Source organism: Arvicanthis niloticus, chromosome X (assembly GCF_011762505.2).
Source record: "Arvicanthis niloticus isolate mArvNil1 chromosome X, mArvNil1.pat.X, whole genome shotgun sequence".
NCBI classification, from domain to species: domain Eukaryota; kingdom Metazoa; phylum Chordata; class Mammalia; order Rodentia; family Muridae; genus Arvicanthis; species Arvicanthis niloticus.
The window spans coordinates 129,722,655-129,740,559 of NC_047679.1; the positions used below are offsets into that span (position 1 = coordinate 129,722,655).

The following is a 17,905-nucleotide window of genomic DNA, read 5'->3' on the forward strand; positions in this document are numbered from 1 at the left end:
AAGGTAAAATGGGAAACCCTGTGTTAGGATGAGGTTTTTTATTTTAATTGGGCATGTTAATTAGGTGAGCCAAAGGGGGCTTTTAATTGCTAGATTTCAATACTTTGAAGGCTGGACCTTGGTAGTCAGCTTCAGGAGGAGGAAGTGGCCAAATAAGGAAATAGACCTTGGTGACTAGCTTTAGGAATGTAACCTAATGGTTTTTAGCAAGTCAGAGAAAATGGGAGAGAAGGGCAAGGTCTGCCAGAGCCAAGCCAGCCATGCTAGGGCTGGCCAGAGTCCTTCAACATACACAATGGAATTCTATTTAACTGTAAAGAAAAACAAAACCATGAGTCACAAGTAAATGGGTGGAGCTGGAACACCAAAAAAATGCCACATGTTCTCTCTTATTTGTGGATCTTAGCTCTGAATCTTTAGGTTTGATTCTGTAACTTAGAATAACAGAAGAAGCCAGAAATAAACAAAGAGACCATGGGGGAAGGGGAAAGAAAGAGCTCTAGAAATAAGGATAGCAGGACACAGTGGGAAAGGAAAACTGGAGGGGATGCTTTCTAGTTGTTAGTTGGGAAGTCTCCCAGAGACTCCTCAAAACAATATAGGCTACTGTCATTGTTCTTGGCTACATGCCAAATTATGAAGATAACATCCTATTATTGAAGACACCACATGTTTTGGTCATAGAAGTTGGGAAGAATTCAGCTAGTACTAACCTGGAAACCCCCTCCCTGTGGGTTAGCATTCATAGTGTCAGAAGGTACTATGAAAGCTACCAAAAGGAAAAAGTTATCAGTTCTACCAGATGTAAGCCCAAGAACCACAACAATGATGAGACCAGCAAGATGCCTCAATAGTGCAATAGTAATACTTGTGTCTAGGAAGTAACCAACAATTGTCTAATTGGATCTAAAACCTGTTCAGTTGGAGGGAACTCATCACCTTACCAGGAACCTGTGGCTGAAAAGATAATAGACCCTACAGGAGGATCTACTACTACCCTACCACTAAAGTAATATAGTTTCCATCTGCCTTCTAAATACCCATTCTTATACCACAAGTAAGTACAGCTCTGCTATCTCAAGCTTCTTTGTACAATAGACAAAGTCTATTAGAGAGAGCCACAACTAATATGTAGAGAATAGTGACCATGGGGACACAGTCCCCATGTCCCCATGTAACAAAGTCTCTATATCTAGGACTCAGGAAACATAATGGAAAAGTAGGCAGAAAGATTATAAGAGCCTGGGGACCAGAATGACTACTTTGTGATAGTGTCTTCTGGGCAGAACAGATATTCTGTACTCATGGACACATACATTTGAGAGGGACTATTTGGGGGGACATGAGAAAGTTGTAAGGGCTAATAAAGAGGTAAAAATGATGCAAATGTAATTTACTAATATATAAAATCCTCAAATTAAAAAAATTAGACAAAGATGAAAAAAGAAAAGAACACATTACTTTTAATAAGTAATGGAAAATATAGCAAGATAAACAAAAAGAAACTAACAAGAGATAATATGTATTAAACATAAAATTAGTGAAACATTTAAAAACAACTCATAAATGTTAAATGTTGTGGTGCACATCTGTTATTTCAGAATTCAGGAGGTAGAGACATGAGGATGAGAAGTTCAAAGTCATCTTTATCATCTAACATAATATGTTGGAAGCTAATATGGTCTACATGCAATACTCTCTCAAACAAAATAAAACCTCCAAATTCATTCTTTCAAAGAACTACCACCAACAAAACAGGAAAATTTTTGGCAAGCTTATTCACAGTTAAAAAAAAAAAGAAGAAGACTCCAAAGAAATATGGGTGAAACATATAAAAAGTAAAATCTGAAAAATCAACTCTGATAGCCAACATGCATTTTAAAAGATCATGAATTTCATTAGAAGTAAAATGCTACAATTAAAGATACAATATTAATATATACTTATAGGACTGGCAAAAATTAAGCAATAATGTAAGACATTCCTGATGCAAATGCAGAGATAAGTATAATCCCATGCTCTGAAGATCAAAATGTAAAAAGAATCTTGAACTTTCTAAAAATTTAAACTAAAACAGCTGATTGCAATGGCTCACACCTTTTAACCCCAAACTTACTAAGCAGAGGCAAGTGGATATTTTTGAGTTCTAGGCCATTCTGGTCTTCATAGTGAGTCCCAGGCCAGCTGGAGATATAAAAACAAAACAAGACAAAAAACTAAAACAGAACTATTTCCTTTGTTCCAGCAAGATAATATCAGAGAATCTATTCACCAAAATAACAGTAATGTGTCTGGGACTGTATCTCAATGATAAAGCACTCATAAACAAAATAGGAGACCCTGAAGTCCATCCCAAAATGAGTGAATTAGTGAGTGAATGAACACAGTACATAACGATATAGGATAGAGACCCCATGCCAAACGGTAATGAGATGAATGTGTTTATTTTATACTTTTGTATAGATGTGTACTTTTGTGTAGAAATAATGTGTGTAATAATAACACTTTAAAAGTTAAAGATTACTGACTGGACCCCTTAGTATAAGCAGTCTAATTGCTTAGAATGTCCTCCCCCACCACCTTTTTCACACACACACACACACACACACACACACACACACACACACACACAGAGAGAGAGAGAGAGAGAGAGAGAGAGAGAGAGAGAGAGAGAAATGCTTAGTCATTATTAATTTTATAAAAATGGGATATTATACATAATTTATATGCCTTTTCACTAAGTAACACCTAGTAGAATTCCCTCCGGGTCAGAAGAAACAACCTTAATTCATCCTTTTTAATATATGTATAAGAGCTGGGTCATACAAATAAACACAGTAAAAGTCATATTTTCACAATGTTGCACTTGACAGGATTTTTACCTTGAGTCCGTATGCAGCACACTGAGCAGATCACTCTGCATATAGTTCCAGGACAATTCCACTGCACCAAGGTAGTATCTTCTGGTGGCACTAGAGCAGAAATTTAAAAATCTCAGAAAGAAGCAAGTGAAGAGTGCTATTTGCATGGTTTTTATTACTAGAAAATGTTCAACTAAAGAAATGAAAATTTAACTCTTCTCTAAAATAACTTTAGCTCTTAAGAACAAAAAAATTAAAACTTTCATGATTAAGTGAAAAGTCCTAAATATTTTGCAGAGGATTTTCTGGAAGTTTATCTGCTGAGAGTGACAGTAGCATTAGCACTAAACAGAGCTGAAAAGATTGCTTCCTTTTGGGCAGTAGGAAGCAGACACAGGAAAACTGGAATAGGAAGAGTGGCTGAGTTAAGGCTTAACCCATTCCCTGCTGGGAGCATCCTACCAAGTTTGAATCCTTATGAAAAGGAACAGAATACAGAGAAGGAGCTTTCAATTGTATTCAAATTCCTAGTCTATTCTAAAAGGTCTGTTCCTTGGTACCTGTAGCAAAGAAACTCTAGATAGTAAAGATTCTGGAATCTGCATGAAATTTAAAAGCTTCCTCCTTGGGATTTACCAGATCCCAGCTTGCTTTCTCCATAGGAACTTTCCATCTGCCCACATAGCCTGGAGACCTAGATAGGATACCTGTGCCCTATGTTTTATTTGCTGTTGCTGTTGCTTTGTTAACACAAACTAGAGTTATTTGTAAAGATAAATCTCAGTTGGAAAAAAAAATGTCTGTATCATATGGCCTATGGCAAGTCTGCTGGGCACTTTTTTAAATTAATGATTAATATGGGAGGCCCCAGGTAGTCATAGGCAGAGCTACACTTGGACAGGGAGTCTTGAGTTGTATAAAAAAACAGGCTGATCAAGACATAATGATCAAGTAAGTAAGCAGTTTTCCTCCATGATCTTTGCTTTAGTTCTTGCACCCAAGTTCCTGACGTGCTTGAGTTTCTGTCCTAACTTCCATCAGTGATTGGTTGTTATATGGAAGTATAAGTTAAAATAAACCCTGTTGCTTTTGGTCATGGTGTTTTATTAGGGCAAGAAAAACCTTAACTAGGACACCATCCCTCCCCAAAAAGCTTACCATATGACCCATCTATATCACTCTTGGGATAAAAGGATTCTATATTCCACTATAGGGATATTGGTATATCCATATTCATTGCCATTCAATTCATAGTAGCCAGTAAAGAGCCTGGATATCCACCAACTGAAGAATGGTTAATGAAAATGTGGTACCCCCTTGCATGGTCCTTTTGGCTGGAGCAGACACCTAGCTAGTCTGCTCCCATGAAGACACTAGATCCTGAGCCATCCTAGAGGAACCACTGCACTCAGAGCAGCAGGATTTCAGGATCACAGAGGCAGCCTGAGTCCCAGGAGCTCTTCCACCCAGAAGCTCAGGATCACAGGATCGTAGACACATCAGGACTCTGAGTAGTTCTGACACAAGCAAGATAACTGGAAAGACAGGCTCCAGTCAGAGACAGTGAGTACAGGTAGCACTAGAGTTAACCAGATGGTGAAAGGCAAGCACAAGAACATAAGCAACAGAAACCAAAGTTACTTGGCATCACCAGAACCCAGTTCCCCCACCATAGCAAGTTCTGAACACCACATCACAACAGAAAAGCAGGACTCAGAATTAAAATCACTTCTCATGATGATGATAGAGGACTTTAAAAAGGACATAAACAACACTCTCAAAGAATTTGAGGAGAACGCAGCTAAACAGGTAGAAGCCCATAAAGAAATGCAAAAAAACACAACCAAACAGGTGAAGCAATTACACAAAACCGTCCAGGATCTAAAAATGGAAGCAGAAACAATGAAGAAATCTCAAAGGGAGACTACCCTGGAGATAGAAAACCTAGGAAAAAGATCAGAAGTCATAGACGCAAGCATCACCAACAGACTACAAGACATAAAAGAGAGAATCTCATGCGCAGAAGATACCATGGAAAACATAGACACAAGTGTCAAAGAAAATGCAAAATGCAAAAAGCTCCTAACACAAAACATCCAGGAAATCCAGGACACAACGAGAAGGCCAAACCTAAGGATAATAGGTATAGATGAGGGTAAAGACTCCCAACTTAAAGGGCCAGTAAATATCTTCAACAAAATTATAAAAGAAAACTTCCCTAACCTAAAGAAAGAGATGTCCTTAAATATACAAGAAGCCTACAGAACCCCAAATAGACTAGACCAAAAAAGAAATACCTCCCGTCACATAATAATCAAAACATCAAATATACAAAACAAACAGAAGATACTAAAAGCAGTAAGGGAAAAAGGCAAAGTAACATATAAAGGCAGACCTATAAGAATTACACCAGATTTCTCACCAGAGACTATAAAAGCCAGAAGATTCTGGACTGATACTATACAGACCTTAAGAGATCACAAATGCTAGCCCAGACTACTATACCCAGCAAAACTCTCAATCACTATTGATGGAGAAACCAAGATATTCCATGACAAAACCAAATTTACACAATATCTTCCCACAATTCCAGCACTTCAAAGAATAATGGATGGAAAGCTCCAACACAAGGAGGGGAAACTACAACCAAGAAAGAACAAGAAAGTAGTATTCCAACAACCCCAAAGGAAGATAGTTGCACAAACATAATTCCACCTCAAATAACAAAAATAACAGGAAGCAACAATCATTTTTCCTTAATATCTCTTAATATCAATGGACTCAATTCACCAATAAAAAGATGCAGACTATCAGCCTGGATACATAAATAGGACCCAACATTCTGCTGCATACAGGAAAAACACCTCTGTGACAAAGACAGACACTACCTCAGAGTAAAAGGTTGGAAAGCAATCTTCCAAGCAAATGGTCCCAAGAAACAAGCTGGAGTAACGATTCTAACTTCAAATAAAATCGTTTTTCAACCAAAAGTAATCAAAAAAGATAAAGAAGGACACTTCATATTCATCAAAGGAAAAATGTACCAAGAGGAACTCACAATTCTGAACATCTATGCCCCAAATGCAAGGGCACCCACATATATAAAAGAAACGTTACTAAAGCTTAAAGCATAGATTGCAGCTCACACAATAATAGTGGGAGATTTCAACACCCCACTCTCAGCTATGGACAGATCATGGAAACAGAAACTAAACAGAGACACAATGAAACTAACAGAAGTTATGAACCAATTGGACTTAACTGACATCTATAGAACATTTTATCCTAAAACAAAAGAATATACCTTTTTCTCAGCACTTCATGGTACCTTCTCCAAAATAGACCATATAATTGGTCACAAAACAGGCCTCAACAGATACAAAAAGATTGAAATAATACCTTGTACCCTATCAGACCACCATGGACTAAGACTCGTCTTTGATATGGACAAAAACAACAGAAAGCCCACTTACACTTGGAAACTGAACAATGCTCTGCTCAATGATAACTTGGTCGGGGAAGAAGTAAAGAAAGAAATTAAAGACTTTTTAGAATTTAATGAAAATGAGGACACATCATATCAAAACCTGTGGGACTCCATGAAAGTAATACTGAGAGGAAAACTGATAGCTCTAAGTGCCCACAAAAAAAAAAAAAAAATGGAAAGAGCATACATTAACAACTTGACAGCATACCTGAAAGCATTAGAACAAAAAGAAGCTAATATACTCAAGAGGAGTAGATGGCAGGAAATAATCAAACTCGGGGCTGAAATCAACCAAGTTGAAACAGAAAGAACTATACAAAATCTCAACAAAACCAGGAGCTAGTTCTTTGAGAAAATCAACAAGATAGACAAACCCTTAGCCAGACTAACTAACCAAAGGGTGCAGAGACAGTACTCAAATTAATAAAATCAGAACTGAAAAGGGAGACATAACAACAGAAACTGAGGAAATTCAAAAAATCATCAGATCCTACTACAAAGGCCTATACTCAACAAAATTGGAAAATCTGGATGAAATGGACAATTTTCTAGATAGATACCAGGTACCAAAGTTAAACGAGGAACAGATAAACCATCTAAATAGTTGCGTAACCCCTAAAGAAATAGAAGCAGTCATTAAAAAATCTCCCCACCAAAAAAAGTCCGGGGCCAGATGATTTTAGTGCAGAATTCTATCAGACCTTCCAGGAAGACCTAATACGAATTCTCTTCAAACTATTCCACAGAATAGAAACAGAAGGAACACTACCCAATTCTTTGTATGAAGCTACAATTATGCTCATACATAAGCCTCACAAAGACCCAACAAAGAAAGAGAACCACAGACCAATCTCTCTTATGTATATTGATGCAAAAATACTCAATAAAATTCTTGCAAACTGAATCCAACAACACATCAAAACAATCATCCTTCATGATCAAGTAAGCTTTATCCCAGGAATGCAGGGATGGTTCAATATTCGGAAATCCATCAATATAATCGACTACATAAATAAACTCAAAGAAAAAAAAAACACATGATCATCTCACTAGATCCTGAGAAAGCATTTGACAAAATTCAACATCCCTTCATGGTAAAAGTCTTAGAAAGATCAGGAATTCAAGGTCCATACCTAAACATAGTAAAAGCAATATACAGCAAGCCAGTAGCCAACATCAAACTAAATGGAGAGAAACTTGAAGGAATCCCACTAAGATCAGAGACTAGACAAGTTTGCCCACTCTCACCCTACCTATTCAATATAGTACTGGAAGTCCTAGCAAGAGTGATTAGACAACAAAAGGAAGTCAAAGGGATACAAGTTGGAAAGGAAGAAGTCAAAATTTCACTATTTGCAGATGATAGGATAGTATACTTGAGTGACCCTAAAACTTCCACCAGAGAATTCCTAAACCTGATAAACAACTACTGAAAAGTGGCTGGATATAAAATCAACTCAAACAAATCAGTAGCCTTCCTCTATTCAAAGGACAAACTGGCTGAAGAAGAAATTAGGGAAATGACACCCTTCACAATAGTTACAAATAATATAAAATGCCTTGGAGTGAATCTAACCAAGCAAGTGAAAGATCTGTATGACAAGAACTTCAAGTCTCTGAAGAAAAAAATTGAAGAAGATCTCAGAAGATGGAAAGATCTCCCATGCTCCTGCATTGGCAGGATTAATATAGCAAAAATGGCCATCTTGCCAAAAGCATTCTATAGATTCAATGAAATCCCCATCAAAATTCCAAATCAATTCTTCATAGAGATAGAAAGAACAATTTGTAAATTTATTTGGAATAACAAAAAACCCAGGACATTGAGAACAATTCTCAACAATAAAAGAACTTCTGGGGGAATCACCATCCCTGACCTCAAACTGTACTACAGGGCAATAATAATAAAAACTGCATGGTATTGGTACAGAGATAGGCAGGAAGATCAATGGAATAGAATTGAAAATCCAGAAATGAGCCCACACACCTATGATCATTTGATACTTGACAAAGGTGCTAAAACCATCCAGTGAAAAAAGGACAGCATTTTCAGCAAATGCTGCTGGTTCAACTGGAGGTCAACATGTAGAAGGATGAAAATCAATCCATTCTTAGATCCTTGTACAAAGCTCAAATCCAAGTGGATAAAAGACCTTCACTTAAAACTAGATACACTGAAACTAATAGAAGAGAAGGTGGGGAAGACCCTCGAATACCTAGGCACAGGGGAAAAGTTCCTGAACAGAACACCAATGGCTTATGCTCTAAGATCAAGATTTGACAAATGGGACCTCATCAAATTGCAAAGCTTCTGTAAGGCAAAGGACACTGTCAATAAGACAAAATGGCCATCAACAGACTGGGAAAAGATCTTTACCAATCCTACATCCAATAGAGGGCTAACATCCAAGATATACAACGAACTCAAGAAATTATACTCCAGACAACCAAATAAACCTATTAAAAATGGGGTACAGAGCTAAACAAAGAATTCTCAACAGAGGAAACTCGAATGGATGAGAAGCACCTTAAGAAATGATCAATAATCTTTGGAGTTACTCCAGTTGTGGTGAGACAGCCACTAGACAAGAATTGCCTCTTTCCATCTACAGACAAATTATTGTCCAGAAAAGGACACACTTGCAGAATAGTCAACGCATTATATCTGCCAAGACAGAGTAATCAGCCCTTAATAATTCTGCAGCACTAAGGTCTATCAAATGATCCTGGGCCAGAAGGCGGAAGAACAGATGCTCCAACGTTTTGTAGTAGAGGGAGTGTCCAGGTGTTCAGAGGTCTCTATAAATTGGCTAAGGTTTAGAAGCTAGGCTTTGTGCTTCCCACAATTATAGTTAACTCAGTCATTCTGGATTTCTGACGGGGTTGAAAACTTATAGTCTCATAGCCAATCCTGGCTATTTACCTTGAGAGAAAAGACCGGATGGTTTTCAGCTGACATTCTTTCTAAAGCCAAGGAAAAAGCCAGGTTCAGATCTAAGTGTTTTAGTTAGGATAGATGACAGAGGTTCTGGTTAGTCAACAAAATGATGGACGAGGTATTAGGACTATCTTGTACCTACCTCACTGGTACAAATTGGCATAATTATGCTCTAATTGAAGTTTGAGAGAAAAGTTTTATTTTAACAGGAATGGTGATATGTAGGAGGAGCTAAGGTGGGAGGAGTACTGAGAGGAAGAGAAGGAGTTAAGGAAAAGAGGAGAAGAGAGGAGAAGCTAGGTGATGAGAGAGAGAGAAGGGGGCGGGGAGACAGGGAGGCAGATGTTCACATATCTCAACCAGTCAAAGCTAGTTGATATATCTAGGTTGGGTAGTGGGTTACATCTCTGATTGAGCATTACCAAACTTATAAAGCCTTTGATTAACATTTTTTTAAAAAGTGTATAAAAGCAAAAAGGAAAAAGGGGTATGGGATAGGGGTTTTCTAAGGGGTTGGAGTGGGGAAAGAATCTGAAGTGTAAATAAAATATCCAATAAAAAATGAAAAAAAAAAGAAACAGTAAACTAAAAAAAAAAGAAATGTTCAACAACCTTAATCATCAGGGAAATGAAATCAAAACAACCCTGAGATACCACCTCACACCAGTCAGAATGGCTAAGATCAAAAACTCAGGTGAGCCGGGTGGTGGTGGCACACGCCTTTAATCCCAGCACTTGGGAGGCAGAGGCAGGAGGATTTCTGAGTTCGAGGCCAGCCTGGTCTACAGAGTGAGTTCCAGGACAGCCAAGGCTATATAGAGAAACCCTGTCTCGAAAAACAAAACAAAACAAAACAAAACAAAAAAAAAACTCAGGTGATAGTAGATGCTGGCAAGGATGTGGAGAAAGAGGAACACTCCTCCATTGTTGGTGGGATTGCAAGATGGTACAACCACTCTGGAAATCAGTCTGGCGGTTCCTCAGAAAACTGGACATAGCATTACCTGAGGATCCAGCTATACCACTCCTAGGCATATGCTCAGAAGATGCTCCAACATATAACAAGGACATATGTTCCACTATGTTCATAGTAGCCTTATTTATAATAGCCAGAAGCTGGAAAGAACAAAGATGTCCCTCAACAGAGGAATGGATACAAAAAATGTGGTACATTTACACAATGAAGTATTACTCAGCTATCAAAAATAATGAATTCGAGAAATTTTTAGGTAAATGGATGCATCCAGAAATTATCATCCTGAATGAGTTAACCCAAACACAAAAGAATACACATGGTATTTACTCACTGTTAATTGGATGTTAGCTCAAAAGCTTGAAATAGGGAAGACTCAACACACAGACCACATGAAGCACATGAAGAAGGAGGACCAAGAGGGGATGCCTCAGTTCTACTTAGAACAAGTAACAAAAATACGCAAGGGAGCAAAAGTGGAAATAAAACATGGGACAGAAACTGAAGGAGGGGCCATCTGGAGACCATTCCACCTGGGTATCCATCCCATGTACAGTCACCTAAGCTAGACACTGATGTGGATGGCTGGAAGTGCATGCTGTCAAGAACATGATATAGCTGTCTCCTTAGAGGTCTGCCAGACTGACACATTCAGAGGATGATGCTCACAGCTAACACTGATATGATCAAGGGTTTTCCAATGGAGAAATTAGAGAGAAGACTGAAGGAGAAGAAAGGGTTTGTGACCCCAGGAGGAAAGCAATAATACCAAACAACCAGAGGCCCCCAGGGTCTAAACCACCAGCCTGGGAGCACATAGGGAGGGACCCATGACTCCAGCAGTATATGTAGGAGAGGATGGCCTTGTCGGGCATAGGTGGGAGAGAAGATTCTTGGTCCCATGAAAAGTGAACACAGAGTATGTGGGGGGGGGAATCTGAGGGTGGGGAGGGGGCAGTGGGGGTAGGGGGTAGGTTCAGTCACAGCCTCATAGAAGCATGAGGAGGGGGGGATGGGATAGGATGGTGGGAGGAAGTGGGGTAAGGGGATAAAATCTGAAATGTTAATATAATACCCAGTTTTTTTTAAAAGATGGAAAAAAAGAAAAAAGAAAAGAAAAAAGGAGATTTAATAACACAAATGGAAGGATTTAGAAATTTAGGAGGCAGTTTATGTTAATGGAAACAGCATCATAGAAATAGGAAAATCACACCCTCATAGAAGCACAAGGAGGGGGGATGGGATAAGGGGTTCCTGGGTGGTGGGGGGAATGGAATAAGGGGATAAAATTTGAAATGTAAATATTATAACCAATTTTTTAAAAAGGGAAAAAAAGAAAAGTTGTTAGAACCAACATCTTTAATAAAATGTCAGCCCTAAAAAACAAAAAAAAAAACAAAACAAAAAAAACATGAAATGAACAAAACAAAGAAAAAATATTAAATGCAGTAAGGGAAAAAGGTCAAGTAACATATAAAGGTAGAACTATAAGAATTACACCAGACTTCTCACCAGAGACTACAAAAGCCTGGAGTGATATTATACAGGCCCTAAAAGAACACAAATGCCAGCCCAGACTACTATACCCAGCAAAACTCTCAATCACTATAGATAAAGAAACCAAGATATTCCATGACAAAACAAATTTACACAATATCTTCCCCAAAATCCAGCATTACAAAGGATAATACATGAAAAACTCCAACACAAGTAGGGAAACTACAACCTAGAAAAAGCAAGAAAGTAATCTTCCAACAAACCCAAAAGAAGATAGCTACACAAACATAATTCCAGCTCAAATAACAAAAATAACAGGAAGCAACAATCATTTTTCCTTAATATCTCTTAATATCAATGTAAAGATAGCTACACAAACATAATTCCAGCTCAAATAACAAAAATAACAGGAAGCAACAATCATTTTTCCTTAATATCTCTTAATATCAATGGACTTGTCCCTACCCACGTCCGACCCGCTGAATAAGGCAATGGCAACTGTGTTCTTCTTCAAGCAGTTTATTCAGCTATCCCTGTACAGTGCGCTTCTTCTCTCTCTCTCTTCTTTTTTCTCCCCAGCTCCCAAAGCCCCTTATAAGCATTGCCTTAATCCTATCAGCAGCTGCCACGAAGCCACTGGAGACTGGCCATTCTCAATGATGCAAGGTGGGGTGATCGGGTACATCACCTCTCAGCGCATACAACTCCATATATGGAGTTGTCTTTTCTCTCAAGCAATGTCTATGCCAAGTGCCACCTTGTAATGGTAAGAGTGGAGCCACTTCCCACATGGACTCAATTCACCTATAAAAAGATGCAGACTATCAGCCTGGATACATAAATAGGACCCAACATTCTGCTGCATACAGGAAACGCACCTCTGTGACAAAGACAGACACTACCTCAGAGTAAAAGGTTGGAAAACAATCTTCCAAGCAAATGGTCCCAAGAAACAAGCTGGAGTAACGATTCTAATTTCAAATAAAATCGTTTTTCAACCAAAAGTAATCAAAAAAGATAAAGAAGGACACTTCATATTCATCAAAGGAAAAATGTACCAAGAGGAACTCACAATTCTGAACATCTATGCCCCAAATGCAAGGGCACCCACATATATAAAAGAAACTTTACTAAACCTCAAAGCATACATTGCACTTCACACAATGAAGTGGGGGATTTCAACACCCCACTCTCAGCAATGGACAGATCATGGAAACAGAAACTAAACAGAGACACAATGAAACTAACAGAAGTTATGAACCAAATGGATTTAACTGATATCTATAGAACATTTCATCCTAAAACAAAAGAATATACCTTTTTCTCAGCACCTCATGGTACCTTCTCCAAAATAGACCATATAATTGGTCACAAAGCAGGCCTCAACAGATACAAAGAGGTTGAAAAAAAAATCCCTTGCATCCTATCAGATCACCACAGACTAAGGCTGGTCTTCAATAATGACAAAAACAATGGAAAGCCCACATAAACATGAAAACTGAACAACACTCTACTCAATGATGACTTGGTCAAGGAAGAAATAAAGAAAGAAATTAAAAACATTTTAGAATTTAACGAAAATGAGGACACATCATACCAAAACTTGTGGGACTCCATGAAAGCAGTGCTAAGAGGAAAACTCATACCTCTAAGTACCTACAAAAAGAAACTGGAGAGAGCATACACTAACAACTTAACAACACACCTGAAAGCTCTAGAACAAAAAGAACCAAATGCAACCAAGGGGAGTAGAAGGCAGGAAATAATCAAACTCAGGGCTGAAATCAACCAAGTAGAAACAAAAAGAACTATACAAAGTATCATCAAAACCAGGAGCTGGTTCTTTGAGAAAATCAACAAGATAGATAAACTCTTACACAGACAAACCAGAGGGGACAGAGACAGTATCCAAATTAATAAAATCTGAACTGAACAGGAAGATATAACAACAGAAACTGAGGGAATTCAAAAAATTATCAGATCCTACTACAAAAGCCTATACTCAACAAAACTGGAAAATCTGGATGAAATGGACAATTTTCTAGACAGATGCCAGGTATGAAAGTTAAATCAGGAGCAGATAAACCATCTAAACAGTCCCAGAACACCTAAAGAAATACCAACAGTCATTAAAAGTCTCCCCACCAAAAAAATCCCAGAGTCAGATGGTTTTAGTGCAGAATTTTGTTTTGTTTTGTTTTTTTTTGAGACAGGGTTTCTCTGTGTAGTCCTGGCTGTCCTGGAACTCACTCTGTAGACCAGGCTGGCCTCGAACTCAGAAATCTGCCTGCCTTTGCCTCCCAAGTGCTGGGATTAAAGGCGTGCACCACCACTGCCCGGCTTAGTGCAGAATTCTATCAGACATTCAAGGAAGACCTAATACCAATTCTCTTCAAACTATTTCACAAAATAAAAACAGAAGGAACACTACCCATTTCGTTCTATGACGCCACAATTATGCTCATACCTAAACCACAGAAAGACACAAGAAAGAAAACTTCAGACCAATCTCCCTCATGAATTTCGATACAAAAATACTCAATAAAATTCTCGCAAACCAACTTCAAAAACACATCAAAACAGTCATCCTTCATGATCAAGTAGGCTTTATCCCAGGAATGCAGGGATGGTTCAATATTCGGAAATCCATCAATAAAATCCACTGTATAAACAAACTCAAAGAAAAAAAAACAGGTGATCATCTCACTAGATGCTGAGAAAGCATTTGACAAAATTCCACATCCCTTCATGGTAAAAGTATTGGAAAGATCGGGAATTCAAGGCCTATACCCAAACATAGTAAAAGCAATATACAGCAAGCCAGTAGCCAACATCAAACTAAATGGAGAGAAACTTGAAGCAATCCGACTAATATCAGGAACTAGATAAGGCTGTTCACTCTCTCCCTACCTATTCAATATAGTACTGGAAGTCCTAGCCAGAGCAATTAGACAACAAAAGAAAGTCAAAGGGATACAAGTTGGAAAGGAAGAAGCCAAAATATCACTATTTCAGATGATATGATAGTATACTTAAGTGACTCCAAAACTTCCACCAAAGAACTCCTAAATCTGATAAACAACTTCAACAAAGTGGCTGAATATAAAATCAACTCAAACAAATCAGCAGCCTTCCTCTACTCAAAGGATAAACAGGCTGAGAAAGAAATGATGGAAATGACACCCTTCACAATAGTCACAAATAATATAAAATACCTTGGTGTGAATCTAACCAAGCAAGTGAAAGACCTGTATGACAAGAACTTCAAGTCTCTGAAGAAAGAAATCGAAGAAGATCTCAGAAGATGGAAAGATCTTCCATGCTCATGGATTGGCAGAATTAATTTAGTAAAAATGGCCATCTTGCCAAAAGCAATCTACAGATTCAATGCAATCCCCATCAAAATTCCAACTCAATTCTTCAAAGAGATAGAAAGAGCAATTTGCAAATCCAATTGGAATAACAAAAATCCCAGGATAGTGAGAACTATTCTCAACGATAAAAGAACTTCTGGGGGAATCACCATCCCTGACCTCAAGCTGTACTACAGAGCAATAATGATTAAAAACTGCATGGTATTGGTACAGAGACAGGCAGGAAGATCAATGAAATAGAATTGAAGACCCAGGAATGAACCCACACACCTATTGTCACTTAATCTTTGACAAAGGTGCTAAACCATCCAGTGGAAAAAGGACAGCATTTTCAACAAATGGTGCTGGTTCAACTGGAGGTCAGCATGTAGAAGAATGCAAATTGATCCATACTCATCTCCTTGTACAAAGCTCACGTTCAAGTGGATCAAGGACCTTCACTTAAAACCAGATACCACACTGAAACTACTAGAAGAGAAAATGGGAAAAGCCTCAAACACATGGGCACAGGGGCAAAGTTCCTGAACAGAACACCAATGGCTTATGCTCTAAGATCAAGAATTGACAAACAGGACCTGATAAAATTGAAATGTTTCTGTAAGACAAAGGACACTATCAATAGGACAAAATGGCAACCAACAGATTGGGTAAAGAACTTTACCAATCCCACATCTGATAGAAGGCTAATATCTAATATATATATATATATATATATATATATATATATATATATATATATATATATATAAAGAAATTAGACTCCAGACAACCAAATAACCCTATTAAAAATGGTGGGGTACAAAGCTAAACAACGAATTGTCAACTGAGGAAACTCAAATGGCAGAGAAGCACCTAAATAAATGTTCAACATTCTTAGTCATCATGGAAATGAAAATCAAAACAACTTTGAGATTCCACCTCACACCATTCAGAATGGCTAAGATCAAAACTCAGGTGATAGTAGATGCTGACAAGAATGTGGAGATAGAAGAACATTCCTCCATTGTTGGTGGGATTGCAAGCTGGTACAACCACTCTGGAAATCAGTCTGGCAGTTCCTCAGAAAATAGGACATAGCATTACCTGAGGACCCAGCTATACCACTCCTGGGCATATACCCAGAAGATACTCCAACATATAACAAGGACATATCCTCCACTATGTTCATAGCAGCCTTTTTTTATAATAGCCAGAAGCTGGAAAGAACCCAGATGTCCTTCAACAGAGGAATGGATGCAGAAAATGTGTTACATTTACACAATGGAGTATTACTCATCTATTAAAAACAATGAATTTGCGAAATTCTTAGGTAAATGGATGGAACTAGAAAATATCATCCTGAGTGAGGTAACCCAATCACAAAAGAACACACATGGTATGCACTCACTGTTAATTGGATATTAGTAATAAGCTTGCAATACTGAAGATATAACTCACAGAGCACATGAAGTTCATAAAGAAGGAAGACCAAAGTGTGGGTGCTTTGGTCCTACTTAGAAGGAGTAACAAAATATTCATGGGAGTAAATATGGAGACAAAGTGTGGGACAGAAACTGAAGGAGGGGCCGTCTGGAGACCATTCCACCTGGGTATCCATCCCATGTGCAGTCACCAAAGGTAGACGCTGATGTGGATGTCAGGAAGTGCATGCTGACAAGAGCCTGATATAGCTGTCTCCTTAGAGGTCGGCCAGAGGCTGACATATTCAGAGGCAGATGCTTACAGTTAACCATTGATCTGATCAAGGGGTTCCCAATGGAGGAGTTAGAGAGAAGACTGAAGGAGCTGAAAGGGTTTGTGGCCCCATGAGGAGAGCAACAATACCAACCACCCAGAGCTCCCAGGGTCTAAACCACCAGCCTGGGGCACATAGGGAGGGACCCATGACTCCAGCTGTATATGTAGGGAAGATGCCATTATTGGGCACAGGTGGGAAAGGAGGTCCTTAGTCCAGTGAAGGCTGGATGTCCTGCTGTGAGGTAATTTGAGGGTAGGGAGGTGGGAGTGGGCAGGTGAGTAGGGGCACATAGAAGCAGGAGGAGGGGGGATGGGATAGTAGGTTCCTGGGTGGGGGTGGGGGAATGAGGAAAGAGGATCACATCTGAAATGTATATAAAATATCCCATAAAAAATTCAAAAACATCCCCAAAACAAACAAAAAAAGAAAATGTGGTACACTCACAGAATGGAATATTACTCAGTTGTAAATAAATGAAATAAAAATGTAAATAAAAATGAAATTAAATTCGCAGGTAAATGGATAGAGCTGGATGGAAATAATCGTTCTCAGTGATGTAACCTAGAACCAGAAGAAAAAATACCTCAGGTTCTCTCTCATATGTGAATGGTAACTCTGAATCTTTAGATATGTGTTTAAATTGGAGTACCCATAGAGATCAGAAAACTAGGAAGGATAAACTGCAGTTGATATGAAAAGGGACCAAGAGAAGCTGAAGGGTTAAGTGGCGTAAGGTTGGGAGGGCTTGGAAGAGAAGTAAGTATGGGGAGTGATTATTAACACTAAAGGTATTTGAAAAAAGTCATACAAAAACGTACTACTGTAGAAGCGTTCTAAAAAATACATGTATACATACATAAGAACTTAAATGGAGTTACCCTTCAACAGGATGACAATGTCCCTACTAAGCACTGCAGTCTAGCAAATATGAAGCCCAGTGCCAGGAATGGGTCACCTCTTTTGGAGTTTGTTGGCTCCATAAACCCCCAAACACTACAGGCTATTGCCAATTTTTTGGCAATTCTACAGAACTTGAA

At 38.4% G+C, this 17,905-nt stretch overlaps 1 protein-coding gene across 10 annotated transcripts in view; it reads right to left on the reverse strand.

Annotated features, from left to right (window-relative positions):
• Positions 1-17,905, reverse strand: part of F8 (coagulation factor VIII) — a 181,843-nt gene that overhangs the window by 162,997 nt on the left and 941 nt on the right. For 4 of the 10 annotated variants that reach the window (XM_076918475.1, XM_076918473.1, XM_034486084.2 and 1 more), the window contains exon 1: positions 2,883-3,217. In XM_076918475.1, the coding sequence (XP_076774590.1) occupies positions 2,883-3,028 (146 nt within the window). In that variant the 5' untranslated portion in view covers positions 3,029-3,217. Of the gene's footprint in view, positions 1-2,116; positions 2,185-2,882; positions 3,223-17,905 lie in introns of those variants that run through there. The other 6 variants (XM_076918476.1, XM_076918477.1, XM_076918478.1 and 3 more) reach the window with 5 other exon arrangements.